Source organism: Pan troglodytes, chromosome 6 (genome assembly GCF_028858775.2).
Source record: "Pan troglodytes isolate AG18354 chromosome 6, NHGRI_mPanTro3-v2.0_pri, whole genome shotgun sequence".
Lineage (NCBI taxonomy): Eukaryota > Metazoa > Chordata > Mammalia > Primates > Hominidae > Pan > Pan troglodytes.
In genome coordinates this window covers 7,493,350-7,509,055 of record NC_072404.2, presented here as the reverse complement: position 1 = coordinate 7,509,055, position 15,706 = coordinate 7,493,350, and the positions used below count along the sequence as shown (strand labels likewise).

The following is a 15,706-nucleotide window of genomic DNA, read 5'->3' as shown; positions in this document are numbered from 1 at the left end:
GTTGCTCACTGGCAAGGTGGTTGTCAGCCTGAGGAGGGCAGAGGTCAGCTGCCCCTAGCTGGGCACGATTTAGGACACAGGACGGGAGGGGGCACTGGGTCTGGAAGGAAAGGCAGGGGAGGGAGGGAGGGGTCTCCAAGGAAAGGGAAGCCAGCAGTGCTGTTCCTAAGCAGGATTCCATGGAACTCGCAGACAGGACTTGGGACACGCACCTGCCCTGCCCGTCTGACCTCACCCCGACCACCCAGGAGGGGAAGCGCCGTGGAGGCCACTTCACAGGAGGGAAGATCAGGGTCCAAGGCCATGTGTGACGCCCCCCACCCAAGGTTTAGCCCAGGAAGGGGGAACAAACCGCAGCTCCAGCCCTGCCCCCCACCCATTAGCCAGGGGCCTGCAGCTCCTGACTCAGCTTCCCCCATCAAACGGGGGCTCGTCCTGCCCCACCCGGGTGGGAGACCCAACCTTCCAGGCCCACAGGAGCTCGTGCGTGCGTCTCACGTTCCAGTCACCCGGGTAGCAGGCGTGCGTGGGCAGGGGCAGAGCTTGGTGGCGATCCATGTCCCGACACCCTCAGGCTCCCGAATGGGACTTTTCAGGGGTGAGGGGGCCAAAGAAGGGGAGGCAGGGGCTGCGTCACTCGTGAAGGGGCACCGGGACCCCAGCCCACTTGTGGTCCTACGTCTGAAATCCACCGGACAGGGAGATTGGTCCAGGCTCACACCCGCTGGGATGGCAGGAGGCAGGGGTGGCACGTGGACAGATGTGGGTCCCAAAATCCGGGCAGGGGGGAAGGTGGAGGGTGTGGTCCGTGCCAGCTGTACCCAGGCAGGTAGGGCTGGCTGGGTGGGGAGGGGGTGGGGCTGGGAGGAGTTCCTGGGTCAGGGGAGAGGCCACTGCTCAGGAGCAATCATCTCTCAGGGACCCAGGCTGCCCGCCGCTGTGAAGAGGGGGCAGCAGAGGCCAGGAGGCCGGGGGCCGAGCTTCAGGCCCACCCCGCCTTGGCCCCCCCTCTCAGGCCCAGAGACCTGCAGCCAACCTGCCTAACAGGCTGAGCGCCACCAGGGAGGTGAGCTGCGTGGGTGTGGGAGTGCGAGAGTGTGTGGGGGGGGAGGGGGTGCATACCAGAGGGGTGTGGTGTCCAGGCTGAGCCCCTGCACTTCAATGGGGTGGGTGGGCTCCTAGAAAAAAAACATACCTTGAAATTCGGAGAATCACAGTCCGCCAACCCGTAAGCCTCACCGCCACCTCAGAGGCTGGGCCCCAGGACAGCACCTGGACACCAAACAGGGTCTCCAGCCAGCCTGGCAAGTCCAGGCCAGACGAGCACCCCCCATCCTGGCTCCAGATGAAAGGGTGCCCCCGACCCGTACACGCCCAGGGCTGGCAGCTCCCTCAGGTGAAGGCAAGTATAGGCAGGCCCTGGGTGACTTTCTGGGGATGGGGGCAACAGAGGGACCAGGGATAGGAGCAGGGAGGTGGGGGCTTGGCCCCGGAGGATGGGACGGGAGACCTATGGGAGGAAGAGAGCAGATCCTTGGGACGGCCCCACCCTGGGATCTGGGGCTGATGGGCTCAGGCAGAACAGAATTGCTCGAGAGTCAGAAGCTGAGGCAAGCGCCCCCCTATGCTGCACCTGCCTGCCAGGTCGCCAGGTCAGCTGAGACAGTGGAGCTGAGTCCCAGGGCCTGGCCAGGCTGGCTCTCCCATGCAGCAGCCTGCGTCCCTAGAAGGGCAGATGACAGGGAGGCCAACCTGAGGCCCTGGCTCGGCCTTCCCGACCTGCCGCACGAGCTATGCGCCCTCAGCCGGGTTTCTCATGAGGGCAGGAGGAGGTGGCTGTGCCAGGGCCAGGGTGTAGGACTGGCTAGGCGGCTTCTCAGCCTCCCCACGGCTCTGGGCACCTGGACGCAGTGAACAATGGTCAGAGGGCCCCGTCGCCTGGATCTGGGCAGACAGGTCTGTCCTGCAGTGGGCTTGGTCAGTGTCCCGCCCCCGCCAGAAAAATTAGGCCCAGCCGGCCCTGCCGCCTCCTGTGACCGGGCGCAGAGGCTGTGACACCAGCACTGGGTGAGGCCTCGATCAGCCGGCGAGCCCTGTGAGCAGGTGGCAGAGCGGTCAACCTCCCGACTGCCCCTCCCTGGGGACCAGGCCCTGCTCCTGACATCCCCAGGCCAGCACACTTGGTCCACATTTCCCGAGCTGGCGCATCTGGCTCAGCCGGGACAGCTGTGGGCCGAGGAGATCAGCAGGCCTCCCTGTCCAGTGCCCAGCTGGCCCTGTGAGAAAACCCCACCTTTTTCCACAGAGGATCTGCCTCTGGCGGAAGACAGAGCTTTGGAGGTCCCTCGATCTGTGTCCGGGGCCCAAGCCCTGAGCCTCCCCAAAGCCAGAGCCCTCCCAGAAGCCTGGCTCTGGTGGCTCCAGCCAAAACGGTCCTGCTGACATCTAGCCACAGTGCCTCCTGCTGTCTGCACAGCCATTCCCACCATCAGCCCAGGGAGGGGCCCGAGGCTTCATCCTGTGCTGGGGGCTGGACGCAAATCAAGCAGGGGCTGGGGCCTCAGTTTCCCTGCCTGTAGCATGAGCGAGTTGGATGAGGGGATTCCCGGTCCCTTCCAGCTCTGCGCATGCCCAGGCACCAAAGTCTTCACCCTTCAAACGGGCCCCCAGCCATCGTCACTTCATAGTTGTCCGTGTCGGTGATCCTGACACAGCCAGAGGGCGACATCCACACGCGCTGAGCCAACTGCCTGGGGCTCTGCAGGCCGGGTGGGAGGCCGGCAGGAGTACCTGTGGCTGCAGCGGGAATGCAGCTGGATGGAAGTTGGGGACCGCCTTCCAGCACCCCTGCCTGGCCAAAGGGAGACCTTAGCCCACAGGGCCACCGCCTCAGCAGGACAGCCCCCACCCCGCAACCCCCGTGCCCCGAGCATGGACAGGGCATAGCTCTAGGCTCTGGCAGCTCCTGCAGAGGGAGGACCAGCAGCAAACACAGACAGGTGGACAGGGAGTCACACACACAGTGAGGAGGGTGATGGGACAGCGGGGATGGTCTCTCCAGAGGTGACGCCTGAGGCTGCAGGACAGAGTCACCCGGGAGCAGGGTCGGTTGGTCCAGAAGGTCCCTGCCTGGGGAACAGGCAGGCTCCAGGAGGGCCCAGCCAGGGTGTGCATGCTGTGGCTCTGGGCCCGGGCCCGGGTGGGCGCTGATGGGGAGGTTAGGCAAGGCGGGCCTGAGAGCTGGGCACGACTTCCTGAGCTTGTTTTCCATCTGGGAGCCTCCCTGGAGGGACAGTGTCAGTGGAGGAGTTGGGAAAAGCAGGCAGGGTGTCCCAGGGAAGGATGGGCCTCAGCCCGGGCCCCTCACGGACCCCTCAAGGATGCTGGACACGTTGATGTGCCTCTCGTTCCCATCTCTAAAAGGGGAACAGGCCGGACGTGGTGGCTCAAACCTGTAATCCCAGCACTTTGGGAGGCTGAGGCGGGCAGATCACCTGAGGTCAGGAGTTCAAGCCAAGCCTGGCCAACGTGGTGAAACCCCGTCTTTACTAAAAATACAAAAATTAGCTGGGTGTGGTGGTGGGCGCCCGTAATCCCAGCTACTCGGGAGGCTGAGGCAGGAGAATCACTTGAACCCAGGAGGCGGAGGTTGCAGTGGGCCGAGATCGCGCCATTGTACTCCAGCCTGGCGACAGAGCGAGGCTCCGTCTCAAAAAATAAATTAATTAAAAATAAAAGGGGAACAGTGGCTCCAGTCATTCCAGCCTCAACCCCTTGAGCCCTGTTGCTCAGGGCTGTGGGAGGGTAGGAGATATGAAGGACAAGGAGTGTGTGGATCCGTTGCGGGCACGGAGCGGGACTTGGTAATGGTGGCCCCAGCGGCATGAGCCCAAGCGTAACCAGAACAGGACAAGAGGTGGGCTGAGGGCCCACATCCCTCTCCCAGGAGCCGGGGTGAGTGAGTTTTTTCTCCACAGGGGCCTCTGCATGGGGGTGACAGGGACCCTCAGGGCCCCGCAACCCCTTGCCAGACCCCAAAGGGTCCAGGGACTGGGCTGTCACTCCCCCTCTCCTGCCTTGATCCACAAAAACCAGAAATATTTCCTTTTTTTTTTTTTTTGGACACAGAGTCTCCCTCTGTCCCCAGGCTGGAGTGCAGTGGTGTGATCTCAGCTTACTGCAACCTCCGCCTTCTGAGTTCAAGCGATTCTCCTGTCTCAGCCTCTTGAGTAGCTGGAATTACAGGTGCACGCTGCCACACCTGGCTAATTTTTGCGTATTTCGTAGAGACGGGGTTTCACCATGTTGGCCAGGCTGGTCTCGAACTCCTGACCTCAAGTGATCCACTCACCTTGGCCTCCCAAAGTGTGGGGATGACAGGCGTGAGCCACCACGCCCGGCCCAGAAAACAAATGTTTTCAACTCATCTCTTGGGGCGTGGATTTTTTTTTTAATTCAGATGAAATTCACATAACATCAATTTACCCAGGTTTAAGTGAACGATTCGGTGGCAGTAAGTATATCCACAGTGCTGTGTGCCTGCCGCCTCTACCTCATTTCAGGACCCCTGTCACCCCCCAGAGAAACCCTGTACCATTAGCTCTCCACCCCTCCTCCTGCAGCCCAGCCCTCCTTGGCCTGCCGCAGACCTCTCCCACCTGTCCCCACCAGGTGGCAGCTGCCTGGCCGTCTGGCATAGGCAGGTGAGGGCGCCAGGCGGCCAGCAGGTTCCTGGGAGCCAGCTGCCACCCAGCAAACAGCCGGGAGGATAGGGTGTCAGCCGTGGGAGGGGACAGGAGGGGACGGGCCTGCAGCCTGGGGCCCAGGTGGGCCACTGGGGACGTGAGGCACTGGCCGCCCCGCCCCAGCCTGGCACAGCCCTTCAGATCCTGGCCTTGCCGCACCCACAGTGGGGCCTCCAGTTGGGGCCACGTGGCCATGAGAATGACCAGCTAGGCTTCCCTGGAGGCCGGGCCTCCCTGGACTGGGCCAGGTGCTTCCTGCCAGCAAAGGTAGAGCTGGGCCCTGTGACCGCAGACCAGAGGGAGAGGAGGAGGCTGGACTGGGCTGCGAGTGTGGGAGAGGGTGGACTCAGGGCCCCAGCAGGTTAGTGGGAGATGGAACAGGCACCCAGGGCTGCCAAGAACCCCAGCAAAGCCGGGCTCCCAGGTGGGTGGGCAGGTCCCAGAGCCAGTGAGGGCCGGCTCCTCCCATGAGGGTGGCTGCACACCCCCTCCTGCCGGGGCAGGCAGTGCTGGTCTGCGCCCGCTCCCCAGACCTCCCGGGCAGGCAGGGCAGCAGGGGTTCCCCCTCTTCTGCCCCACTGGAAGACGGTCTTTGTCCCCTAAGAAGCAGGCTCCCTGCAAGCCTGAGACTCGGAGGTGGAAGCTGGTTTTACAAGGGGGAATTGAAGTGGGACCCTCAGGTCGCAGGTGGCTGATGGGTGAGCTTCGATGGCTGAGCTCGGAGCAGGGAGGGAGCCGGGCCTGGCGCTGGTGTCCCTGTGGGGGGTGCGGCCTGGTGGGTGGCTTAGCTTCAGCTCCCGTCTCACTGTCTCCTCCCTCCCCGGCTGCTTCCTGCTGCCGGGAGCCAGTACCTTTGCCCTCACTCCTCCCGGGGTGTGTCCTCCCTCCCTCTGCAGATGAGTAATGTCTCAGGGATCCTGGAGACAGCCGGCGTCCCCCTGGTGTCAGCGAACTGGCCGCAGCCCAGCCCCCCACCGGCCGTGCCAGCTGGGCCGCAGATGGACCACATGGGGAACAGCTCCCAGGGGGCCCCCTGGCTCTTCCTCACCTCCGCACTGGCCCGAGGCGTCTCGGGGATCTTCGTGTGGACTGCCCTGGTGCTCACCTGCCACCAGGTAAGCCCTTCCGCCCCCGAGCCTCCTTCAGGACCTTGGTCTCCACAGGATGTGGCCGTGGCTCAGCCCGGTCCCCCTGGGTGCTGCTGCTATAGACGCTGTCAGAAGTGGGATCGGCCAGGGCACGGGGGAGTGGATGAGCTTCCCCAGGACGTGGCATGTGGGAGCTGGGCCTGAAAATGGGGAGATCTCTGCCAGACTGAGGGCAGAGCGCCCACCGGGCACCCCTGGCTATTTCACAGGCTCGTCACTCGGCTCACTGAGGTCCACAGTGTGGTCCCATTTCACAGATAAGAAGACTGAGTCTCAGAGAGACCAGAGGTCTTTCCCAGGCTCACATAGCTGGAAAGGGGAAGGGGCCTTCTCCTTCCAGAGGCCTGACACCCTGGAGAAGGCTGGTGGGAAGTTGGCAGGGGGTTGGACTTTGCTCTGTAGGGAGCTGGGGAGCAAAGGTCACAGCTTGCTAGAGGGACTGGGACTCCTGTGCAGGAGATGGGCGAGAAGCAACTTCCCCAAGCCCGAAGCCACACACAGCCCCCGACCCGGAGCAGTCCCCAGGTAGAGAAGCGGCCAGGCGCTGTGGCAAGGAAGGGCCAGGCAGGGGCAAGGAGGAAGTGGTGCCCGAGGGCAGGGGCTGGGCAGAGAGGGCAGGGAGTCAGGGACAGGACCCTCCTGAGAGCCTCATATACACAGAGAGGCCAGGGCGGTGTGCGCAGGGGTGGGGTGGGAGTGCATGTGCAGGCCCGCGAGGGCCACACGGCTGCAGGGGTTTGTCCAGAGCCCTTGACCCCAGTGCGGTGAGGTGGCTTTCAGGGGGTGCTGGGAGCCCAGGAAGGCTGTGGAGGGCTGGGCTGAGAGCAGAGCTGCTTCCCGGGTGCACGGGGCACTGGTGTAGGGAATGGATCTGTAGGTGAGCCGGGGCAGGGGGCCATCAGGAGACTGGCAGGCAGGGACACCGGTGGCCACAAGTTTCCGAGGGAGCATCTCAGTGACAGTTTATTAACTGCTTATTAGCCGGGCACGGGGGCCTGCACTGTTAGTCCCAGCTACTTGGGAGGCTGAGATGGGAGGATCGCTTGAGCCCAGTTCAAGGTTGCAGTGAGCTGTGAACAGATAACCAGAACCCACGGTAGACGTGTATGAGTGTGGCCTGGAGTGTGCAGAGCCGCGGAGGCAGTGCCGAGGCAGGCCCTTCCTGTAAGGTCATCAGAGAGGGCTTCCTGGAGGAGGCCGTCTTTCCGCTGTAATCCTGGGAACCGGCTGTGTGTGCGCGGCTGTAGTGTGGCTTCAGCTTCACGGGGCCTCGCAGTCAAGACAGGGCTCATGGAGACCCCTTGGGCTGGAGTTCAGGCCCTGTCCCACCCCTGAGCCCACCGCCAGAGTCACCCTTGAGTGAGGAGTCCCAGGCAGGACACAGAGTGGCTGGATCCCCCTCACTTTATACATGGGAGGACCGAGGCCGGAGAGGACAGTGGCTTGTCAAGGTCACCCAGCCAGGCAGCGCCAGCCCCGGGACAGGTCTCCTGATGGCTGGTCATGCCGTCCCTCCCAGGGACCAGCGGGGAGCGTGTGACTGATAACAGTCTGTTCCTGCCTCCAACCTCCCCCAACTCCCTGAGCTGCACCCCAAGCGGCCAGGTGCACGTAGCCTCTGCTCGCCCACCGCCACGCATGCACCTCCTCCAGAAGGCCTTCCCCAGGAGCCCCCGTGCACCCAGCTCCCAGGCTTGGCTGACCCTGTCTCAAAGACCCTGTAGTTGAGTTGTATCCTCACAGAAAACATGGAAAATCGGTCGGGCGTGGTGTCTCACACCTGTAATCCCAGCATTGTGGGAGGCCAAGGCGGGTGGATCACCTGAGGTCAAGAGTTTGAGACCAGCCTGGCCAACATGGGGAAACTCTGTCTCTACTAAAAATACAAAAATTAGCCGGGCATGGTAGTGCGCGCCTATAATCCCAGCTACTCAGGAGGCTGAGGCAGGAGAATCACTTGAACCCGGAAGGCGGAGGTTGCAGTGAGTTGAGATTGCACCACTGCACCCCAGCCTGGGCAACAGAGCAAGACTCCGTCTCAATAAAAAAAATAATAATTAAAAATTAAAAAAAATAAAAACATGGAAAATCTAGAAAGGTTTAAAGGCAAACACTATAATCACCCATATTTTTTCCCAGGCTTTCTTTTTTTTTAGGCAAGATCTCACTCTGTGACCCAGGCTGCAGTCCAGTGGCACAATCAGTGCTCACTGCAGCCTCCGCTTCCCGGATTTAAGCCATCCTCCCACCTCAGCCTCCCGAGTAGCTGGGACTGCAGGCGCCCGCCACCACGCCTGGCTAATTTTTGTATTTTTTAGTAGAGATGGAGTTCGCCCTGTTGACCAGGCTGGTCTCGAACTCCTGAGCTCAGGTAATCCGCCCACCTTGGCCTCCCAAAGTGCTAAGATTACAGGCATGGGCCACCGTGCCCGGCCCCTAGGGAGGGACAGATTCTTAGGAATCAAAGGGTGCACATCCTTTGGATGCCCCCACAGCAAAAGCCAATGTGCCTTCTGAGAGTCTGCCCAGCCCAGGACCGGGACGTGTCCCCTCTCCGTCCCCCGGGTTGGACACTTAGCTGGGCTCTAGAAATGCCTGCTGAATGAAGGAATGAGTGAGCGTTCCCATTCCCAGGCTAAGAACAAACAGGACCCTCACTCATGCCCAAGGAACTTATTCAGAAAAAAAAAACCTATTGTACAACATGGTGACTGTTATAAATAACAATGTATTCTATGCTTGAAAATTGCCAAGAGAGTACATTTTACATGTCCTCCCCGCAAAGAAATGCTAAGTATGGGAGATAATGGAGACGTTAATGGGTTTGACTCAGCCATTCCCCACGAACACACATATCAGACATCGCGCTGCACACTGTAAATGCATACAATTTTGATTTGCCAATTTAAAAAATAAATTTTAGGCCAGGTGCAGTGGCTCACGACTATAGTCCCAGCACTTTGGGAGACGGAGGCAGGAGGATCCCTTGAGCCTAGGACTTTGAGACCAGCCTGGGCAACACAGTGAGACCCTGTCTGTACAAAAAATACAAAAATTAGCCAGGCAAGGTGGTGCACACCTGTAGTCCCAATACTCAGCAGGCTGAGGTAGGCAGATCACTCGAGCCCGGGAGTTCAAGGCTGCAGTGAGCCATGATTGTACCACTGCACTCCAGTCTGGGCGACAGAGCGAGACCCTGTCTCAAAAAAAACCTGGGCAAGAGAGCGAGACCATGTTTCTCAAAAAAATTTTTTTTTTTTTTTTTGAGAAAGGGTCTTGCTCTGTCGCCCAGGCTGGAGTGCAGTGGCGCAATCTTGGTTCACCGCAACCTCCACCTCCCAGGCTCAAGCGATTCTCCTGCCTCAGCCTCTCTAGTAGCTGGGATTACAGGCGCGTGCCACCACGCCTGGCTAATTTTTGTGTATTTAGTAGAGACTGTGTTTCACCATGTTGGCCAGGCTGGTCTTGAACTCCTGACCTCAAATGATCCACCCACCTCGGCCTCCCAAAGTGCTGGGATTATAGGTGTGAGCCACTGCACCCGGCCATAAAAAGTCAATTCTTCAAATGTGTATTATTTTTAGTTGTAACCAGAAATATGTATTTAACATATACATTCATACTTATATGTACTTCTATAGTAAATACGTATAAAAGTATGTATCTAATTACAATAGACAATTTATTTTCTCTAATTGTAATAAGGATGCCCATTGTAGAAAACTAGAAAATGCAAACATAGAAGGTGCCTGGTGGCCTGCACCCACCCCCACCTCCTTCCCCGCTCACCTGGGCTTGTGCAGGGGTACCAGGCGGACCCGGCTCTCACCCGAACCCTCCTGCGCCCACCCCCACCTCCTTCCCGGCTCACCTGGGCTGGTGCAGGGGTACCGGGTGGACCCGGCTCTCACCCGAACCCTCCTGCGCCCACCCCCACCTCCTTCCCGGCTCACCTGGGCTGGTCCAGGGGTACCGGGCGGGCCCGGCTCTCACGCGACCCCTCCTGCGCCCAGATCTATCTGCACCTGCGCTCCTACACCGTGCCACAGGAGCAACGTTACATCATCCGCCTGCTCCTCATCGTGCCCATCTACGCCTTCGACTCCTGGCTCAGCCTCCTCCTCCTGGGAGACCACCAGTACTACGTCTACTTCGACTCCGTGCGGGACTGCTACGAAGGTGGGCGCCGGGCTGCGTCAGGTCGGGGGAGCGGAGGGAGAGACTCCCCGGGGCCTGCGTGCACGCACACTCTTCCGTGGCCAGCCCCCAGGGCACCCCACTCTCCCGGCCCCTGTCAGAGGGGCTGCCAGGATAGTCAGGGTTAGCGGCGCTGGCAGGCCTGGAACACACAACCGACCCCACAGCCTCCGTGAGAGGGGCTCGGTGGACCTGCCCTGGCCTGGGGTGAAAGCGGGGCCCTGATGGAGCACCCTGACCCTCTCAGGCTGCCCCGCTGGGGATGGGGTCCATCAGGAGCCTCTTGCTGTGTGGCCTGCCAGGCTCAGCCCCTCCCGAGCCTCCTCCTGTCCTGGTGAGATGGGCGCCATGGGGTGCCGGTGCAGCTCAGGGCTCACGGCCGGTCCCCCTCTGTGCTCCCTGCAGCCTTTGTCATTTACAGCTTCCTGAGCCTGTGTTTCCAGTACCTGGGAGGCGAGGGCGCCATCATGGCTGAGATTCGTGGAAAGCCCATCAAGTAAGCCCATCACCCCAGAGCCCCCACACCCCACACACCTGGGACCGGGAGCCTGGCGGCGCTGGGGCTGCATTCTCCCGCACCGGCTCAGGGACGTCCCCCGCAGGTCCAGCTGCTTGTACGGCACCTGCTGCCTCCGGGGCATGACCTACTCCATCGGGTTCCTGCGCTTCTGTAAGCAGGTGAGGGGCCCCCAGCCCTGCCCGCCCTCCTCCCACCCAAGCCCGTCAGGGGCCCTAGCTGGCCCAGTGCCACCCCACCCAGTGTCAGGGGACTGCTCATTGCTGGCTGCCCCAATCCCCGTTCCTGGGCCCCTGGGGGACCTGGCCCCAGGCCCACCGGGTGCCATCACCCCCAGGCCACTCTGCAGTTCTGCCTGGTGAAGCCCGTCATGGCCGTCACCACCATCATCCTCCAGGCATTTGGCAAATACCACGACGGGGACTTCAAGTAAGGCGGGAGCTGCGGGGACACCTGGCATGAGGTGGGCACTGGGTCCCCTGGGGCCCGGGACTGGGGCCCAACGAGGCGGACTTGGCGTCCAGCTGGGCTCAAGTAAGGTGGGAGATGCGGGGGCCCCTGGCATGAGGTGGGCACTGGGTCCCCTCGGGCCCAGCGGTGGGGCCCAACAAGGCAGGCTTGGCGTCCAGCTGGGCTAGGGGCCCCGCCCAAGACAGGTACCCACTTCTCCACAAGGACCTCGGTGCCTGCCAAGGCCGGGGGCCTGGACCTCCCCTCATAGGACACGGCCGGGGTGAGTCTAGCGTCTGTGCCAACATCTGTGCCGAGGACCCCAGGGCTTCTGGCCAGGCAGTGATGGCCCCAGCCCCTGCCCAGCCTTGAGCACTCTTGGTATTAAGGGCACCTGGGCCAAGGGGACCAAGGTCCACCCCGACCTGTTGGCTGAACAGACAGGCGGCCGCCCAGCACAAGGAGGACCCCTGCGAAGGTCCACACACATGCTCACCAACACCACACAGATGCTCACACACGGACACATGTGCTGTCACCTGTGCGCACACATCACACACGTGCATCACATGTTCACACATGCACACAGCACATGCGCAAACCGTGCACACACCACCACACACGTATGTACACTCACATGCACACAATATGTGCACACACACAGTGCACCCCACCCGTGTGCTCACGACATACATGCACACACACCTATGTGCACACACTCACACGGGAACGACACCTGTGTGTCCACCACACAGAGGATCTTCAGGCAGTGGCCAGGTGGACGGGGTTGGGAGGTGGCGTTCTGACAGAGGCAGCCTGGATGCTGCCTGAGCAGTGGACAGGATCCTGGGACGAGGAGGAGCAGGGCCGGTAGGGAGAACGGCCACGTCCCTGCCCTACCCCTGCATAGGCCCCCCAGCCACCCCCAGCTCCCCACGCTCTCCTGCAGGCCCTGGAGTGAGGATCAGATCGGGGCAGGATCCCTGCAGGGCCCATGCTCCCAAGCTCAGGGTGGGGGCCAGGCCGAGGGTGCGGCGGCGGCGGCTCTAGGGTGGGGACAGTGGTGGGGTCGTGGGACCGCCCTGACCACAGCCCCCGTCTGTCCCAGTGTCCGCAGCGGCTACCTCTATGTGACCCTCATCTACAACGCCTCCGTCAGCCTCGCCCTCTACGCCCTGTTCCTCTTCTACTTCACCACCAGGGAGCTCCTGCGGCCCTTCCAGCCCGTCCTCAAGTTCCTCACCATCAAAGCCGTCATCTTCCTGTCGTTCTGGCAAGGTGTGTGGGGCAGGTGGGGCAGGGGTGCTACCGAGGTGGGGGCTGCAGTCCAGTGAGCCTGGGGTCACCTCACGCCCCTTTCCCCAGCCCCCACGTGCTTCAGTTTCTCCAGCTGCAGCACAGGTCAGCTGGAAGCCAGGGTAGAACCTGCGGGCATGAGGGAGTGGGGAGGTCCCGCCAGCAGGTGGAGAGAGGTCGCACAGAGGCCACACCGGTGTTTCCTGAATCCTGGCCCCCACTGGGCCCTGGGCCAGGCCAGGGCACTGACAGCCCACCTTGGCAGAGGAGGATGGCCACCAGACAGGGCACGGGCCCAGGATCTGGGGCTGGAGCGGCAGGGCGGGCCCGGGAGAGCTCCTGAGCACCCGCTGTGCCGAGACCCCCGACTTTGGAGGCGCCCTGCCCCCCTGAACCTCAGTCTCCCCGTGGGACAAGACCACATGGACAGGGTCACAGCGCCCATCAGAGGAGCCGCTGAGGGGTTCAGGACCCCTGACTTTGGAGGCGCCCTGCCCCCCTGAACCTCAGTCTCCTGGGGTGGGACGAGACCACATGGACGGGGTCACAGCACCCGTCAGAGGAGACGCTGCGGGGTCCGGGGCCTCTTCCTCCCCTGCAGACCCCGTCTGGGGCTGGGGCTGAGCGGCCGTGGCGTCCGCAGGGCTGCTGCTGGCCGTCCTGGAGCGGTGCGGGGTCATCCCGGAGGTGGAGATCAGCGGCGGGAACAAGCTGGGGGCTGGCACGCTGGCCGCCGGCTACCAGAACTTCATCATCTGCGTGGAGATGCTGTTCGCCTCCGTGGCCTTGCGTTATGCCTTCCCCTGCCAGGTGTACGCAGAGAAGGAGAATTCACCAGGTACACCCTGCCTTCCAGCCGGGGCACCCGGAGCGCACAGCCCTGCCCCAGGCACCGAGTCTGTGTCCGTGCCATTCTCGAGGCCCAGGAATGCCAGCTCGCTGGGCAGGGAGACGGGCAAAGGGCATCCGGCTCCAGACAGGCACCTGGGCTGTGTGGGGTCCAGGCGGTCCTGGACCCCGATGGTGATGGGGGATGGGTGTCCCCTGCCAGGCACACCCCCCATTAGGGCGGAGGCAGCCTGTGGCCTGCTGGCTTCTCATCAGTCACTGTGGAGAGACCAGGGTGCCCACCCGAGGCCAGCCAAAGGCGTACTCCGCTGCTTGGAGCCCCTCGGAAGCTCTAGGGGACGTGGTCCTTGTCAGGGGTCTGGCCAGGGACAGGCCCGGTGCTGGGTGGAGCAAGCTGGGCTGGGGTCCAGGGGTCTGGGGCCACCCTCTGCTGGCCGAGGCCAGACCTGGACATGCAGGAGCTACAGCCCTGGGCATCCTGGGAGGGGGCTTGTCCGGGGGGCTGGAGTGCAGGGGGGATGGTGGGGCTCATACACTGCCCTCCCCCAGCCCCCCCGGCACCCATGCAGAGCATCTCCAGCGGCATCAGGGAGACAGTGAGCCCCCAGGACATCGTGCAGGACGCCATCCACAACTTCTCCCCCGCCTACCAGCACTACACGCAGCAGGCCACGCACGAGGCGCCCAGGCCCGGCACCCACCACGGCGGCGGCTCCGGCGGGAGCAGGAAGAGCCGGAGCCTGGAGAAGCGGATGCTGATCCCCTCGGAGGACCTGTAGGGGGGCCTGGGCTGCCAGTGCTGTAGGGACCCAGGCTGCCCAGGCCTCTGGGGAAGAACAGGGTCCCCCCACCCACCAACTCCTGCCAAAGGTGGGGCTTCTCCTGAGAGCCCACCTGTGAGGCCCTCGGAGCCCACTTCCCATCCTCCCTCCAGCCAGGGGGTCAGGGCACCTGATGGCCCTGGCAGGCACCCAGATGGGCCCGCCACCACAGGAGAGGGCACCTGAGCCAATCGGAAGAGGCTGGGGACCCCCTGGGATCACCCGGCCATCAGCCCCAGGGGCCACTGTGGGGTGGAGAGTGAGTGTGGCTGCGGGGCCTTGGCTGCACAGGCCCCACGGGAGCTGTGAGTGGGTCAGACTCCCTGGTTCAGGAGACAGACAGCGGACGGATCCCAGGCTGGGCAGCTGGAGGGAGGGGCGCCGGGGTGCTGGGCAGCCGGGCTCTGACATAGTCAGCAGCTCCGGGCGCCGCAGGCCGGCGGGGTCCACACAGGCTGGCCGGGGCTGGGCCTCCTCGGAGCCTGCTACGGCCCTCGTGGGCACGTGGAGAAGGGCCCACGTGTCTCCACATGCCAGCCACAGGGGAGCCCTGGCCAGGCGCCCACCCAGGGGAGCGTGTGCCTGGGATGGGTTGCGGAACCACCGGGCAGCTGTGAGGCTGGCCAGCACCGTGGGGCTGTGGGAATCGCTCTTATTTATATTTAAACACCTTGGATTTTCTACCGGGTCTTGGCTTCTGTTCCCGCAGGGCATGAGCCTGAGGAGCAGGACGCGGTGGGGGTCACAGGAGGCTGCTGCTCAGAGTCTGCAGGCGGGAAAGGGGTCCCACCTGTCTGGGGTGGGCAGCCTCGTGGTCCAGGGCAGTGCAGGGCAGAGCCTGGGCTGTGCAATCACAGCCGCTGCCTTTCTCCTGGGAGCCTCCACTTCCTCCAAAACGGGCCTTGTGCCAGCCCCACCCGCGGCGAGCGGACAAGGCCACGAGGGCAGGGCCCTGAGTACCTGGGCGGGGGGGACACTCCCAGGGGGCACAGAGGGGGCTCCCACCTGGGCACCTGCCTCCTGCCCTTCTCTTCTTCCTCCACGTGCCAGGTGGGGCCCTGGGTTTGAGGAGCCGAGCCTCGGACGCACGCCCTGCCCGCAGGAAGCTGGAGGCACGCAAGTGGCCTCGGAAATCGCGGCCGCGAGAACAGTAGCCGCCCAGGGACTAAGGGGGCTTCTGGGAGGACACACGGCTGGCCCAGGGTGAGGGGAGCCACTGCAGGGCGCTCCCCAGGCCCAGGGCCCGTCAGGGGACAGTACGGTGACCCGGCCTGCAGGTGGCAGTCGGTTCTGTGTGTCTGGGGCCCACAGAACAGGTTGGGTGGGGGCTGGGGCAGGGGCAGCAGAAGTGGGCAGGGCCTGGGGGGCTCAGGCACTGGGCGTGGAGAGCAGACAGGAAGCTCCAGTGGGCACCACCCCGGGACCACGGCTCCCACCCGTGCTGCCCCCACCCATGGCCACGGCCACCGGGAACAGTGGGACCTGGGGTCTCCGAGGGACTCAGCAGGGCGGGCACAGACCAGTGGAGTCCGGGCTAGAGAGGGCCAGCTCCTAGCCTCTTGCTTCCTGGGCTGAGGACATGGGGATCCAAGGCCAGTGGGTCTGCAGGGCCCAGCCCGGCTGCCTGATAAGATAGGCCGAGCTCCTCCCTGCACGGCTGCAAAGACGCCCACCTGTCTTATT

At 63.1% G+C, this 15,706-nt stretch overlaps 1 protein-coding gene across 2 annotated transcripts; it reads left to right on the top strand.

Moving 5' to 3' along the window:
* The first annotated feature begins 4,212 nt into the window (after positions 1–4,212).
* On the top strand, positions 4,213–14,704 carry TMEM184A (transmembrane protein 184A). 2 transcript variants are annotated; one of them, XM_016956994.4, is made up of 9 exons: positions 4,213–5,012; positions 5,642–5,860; positions 9,907–10,072; positions 10,496–10,586; positions 10,693–10,768; positions 10,945–11,036; positions 12,166–12,335; positions 12,997–13,191; positions 13,752–14,704. In XM_016956994.4, exons 2-9 carry the CDS (start codon positions 5,642–5,644, stop codon positions 13,979–13,981), a joined length of 1,239 nt encoding a protein of 412 aa, XP_016812483.1. In that variant the 5' UTR covers positions 4,213–5,012; the 3' UTR covers positions 13,982–14,704. The 2 variants fall into 2 exon arrangements, with proteins under 2 accessions (XP_016812483.1, XP_054543296.1); XM_054687321.2 differs by lacking the exon at positions 10,945–11,036.
* The last annotated feature ends 1,002 nt before the right edge of the window (positions 14,705–15,706 follow it).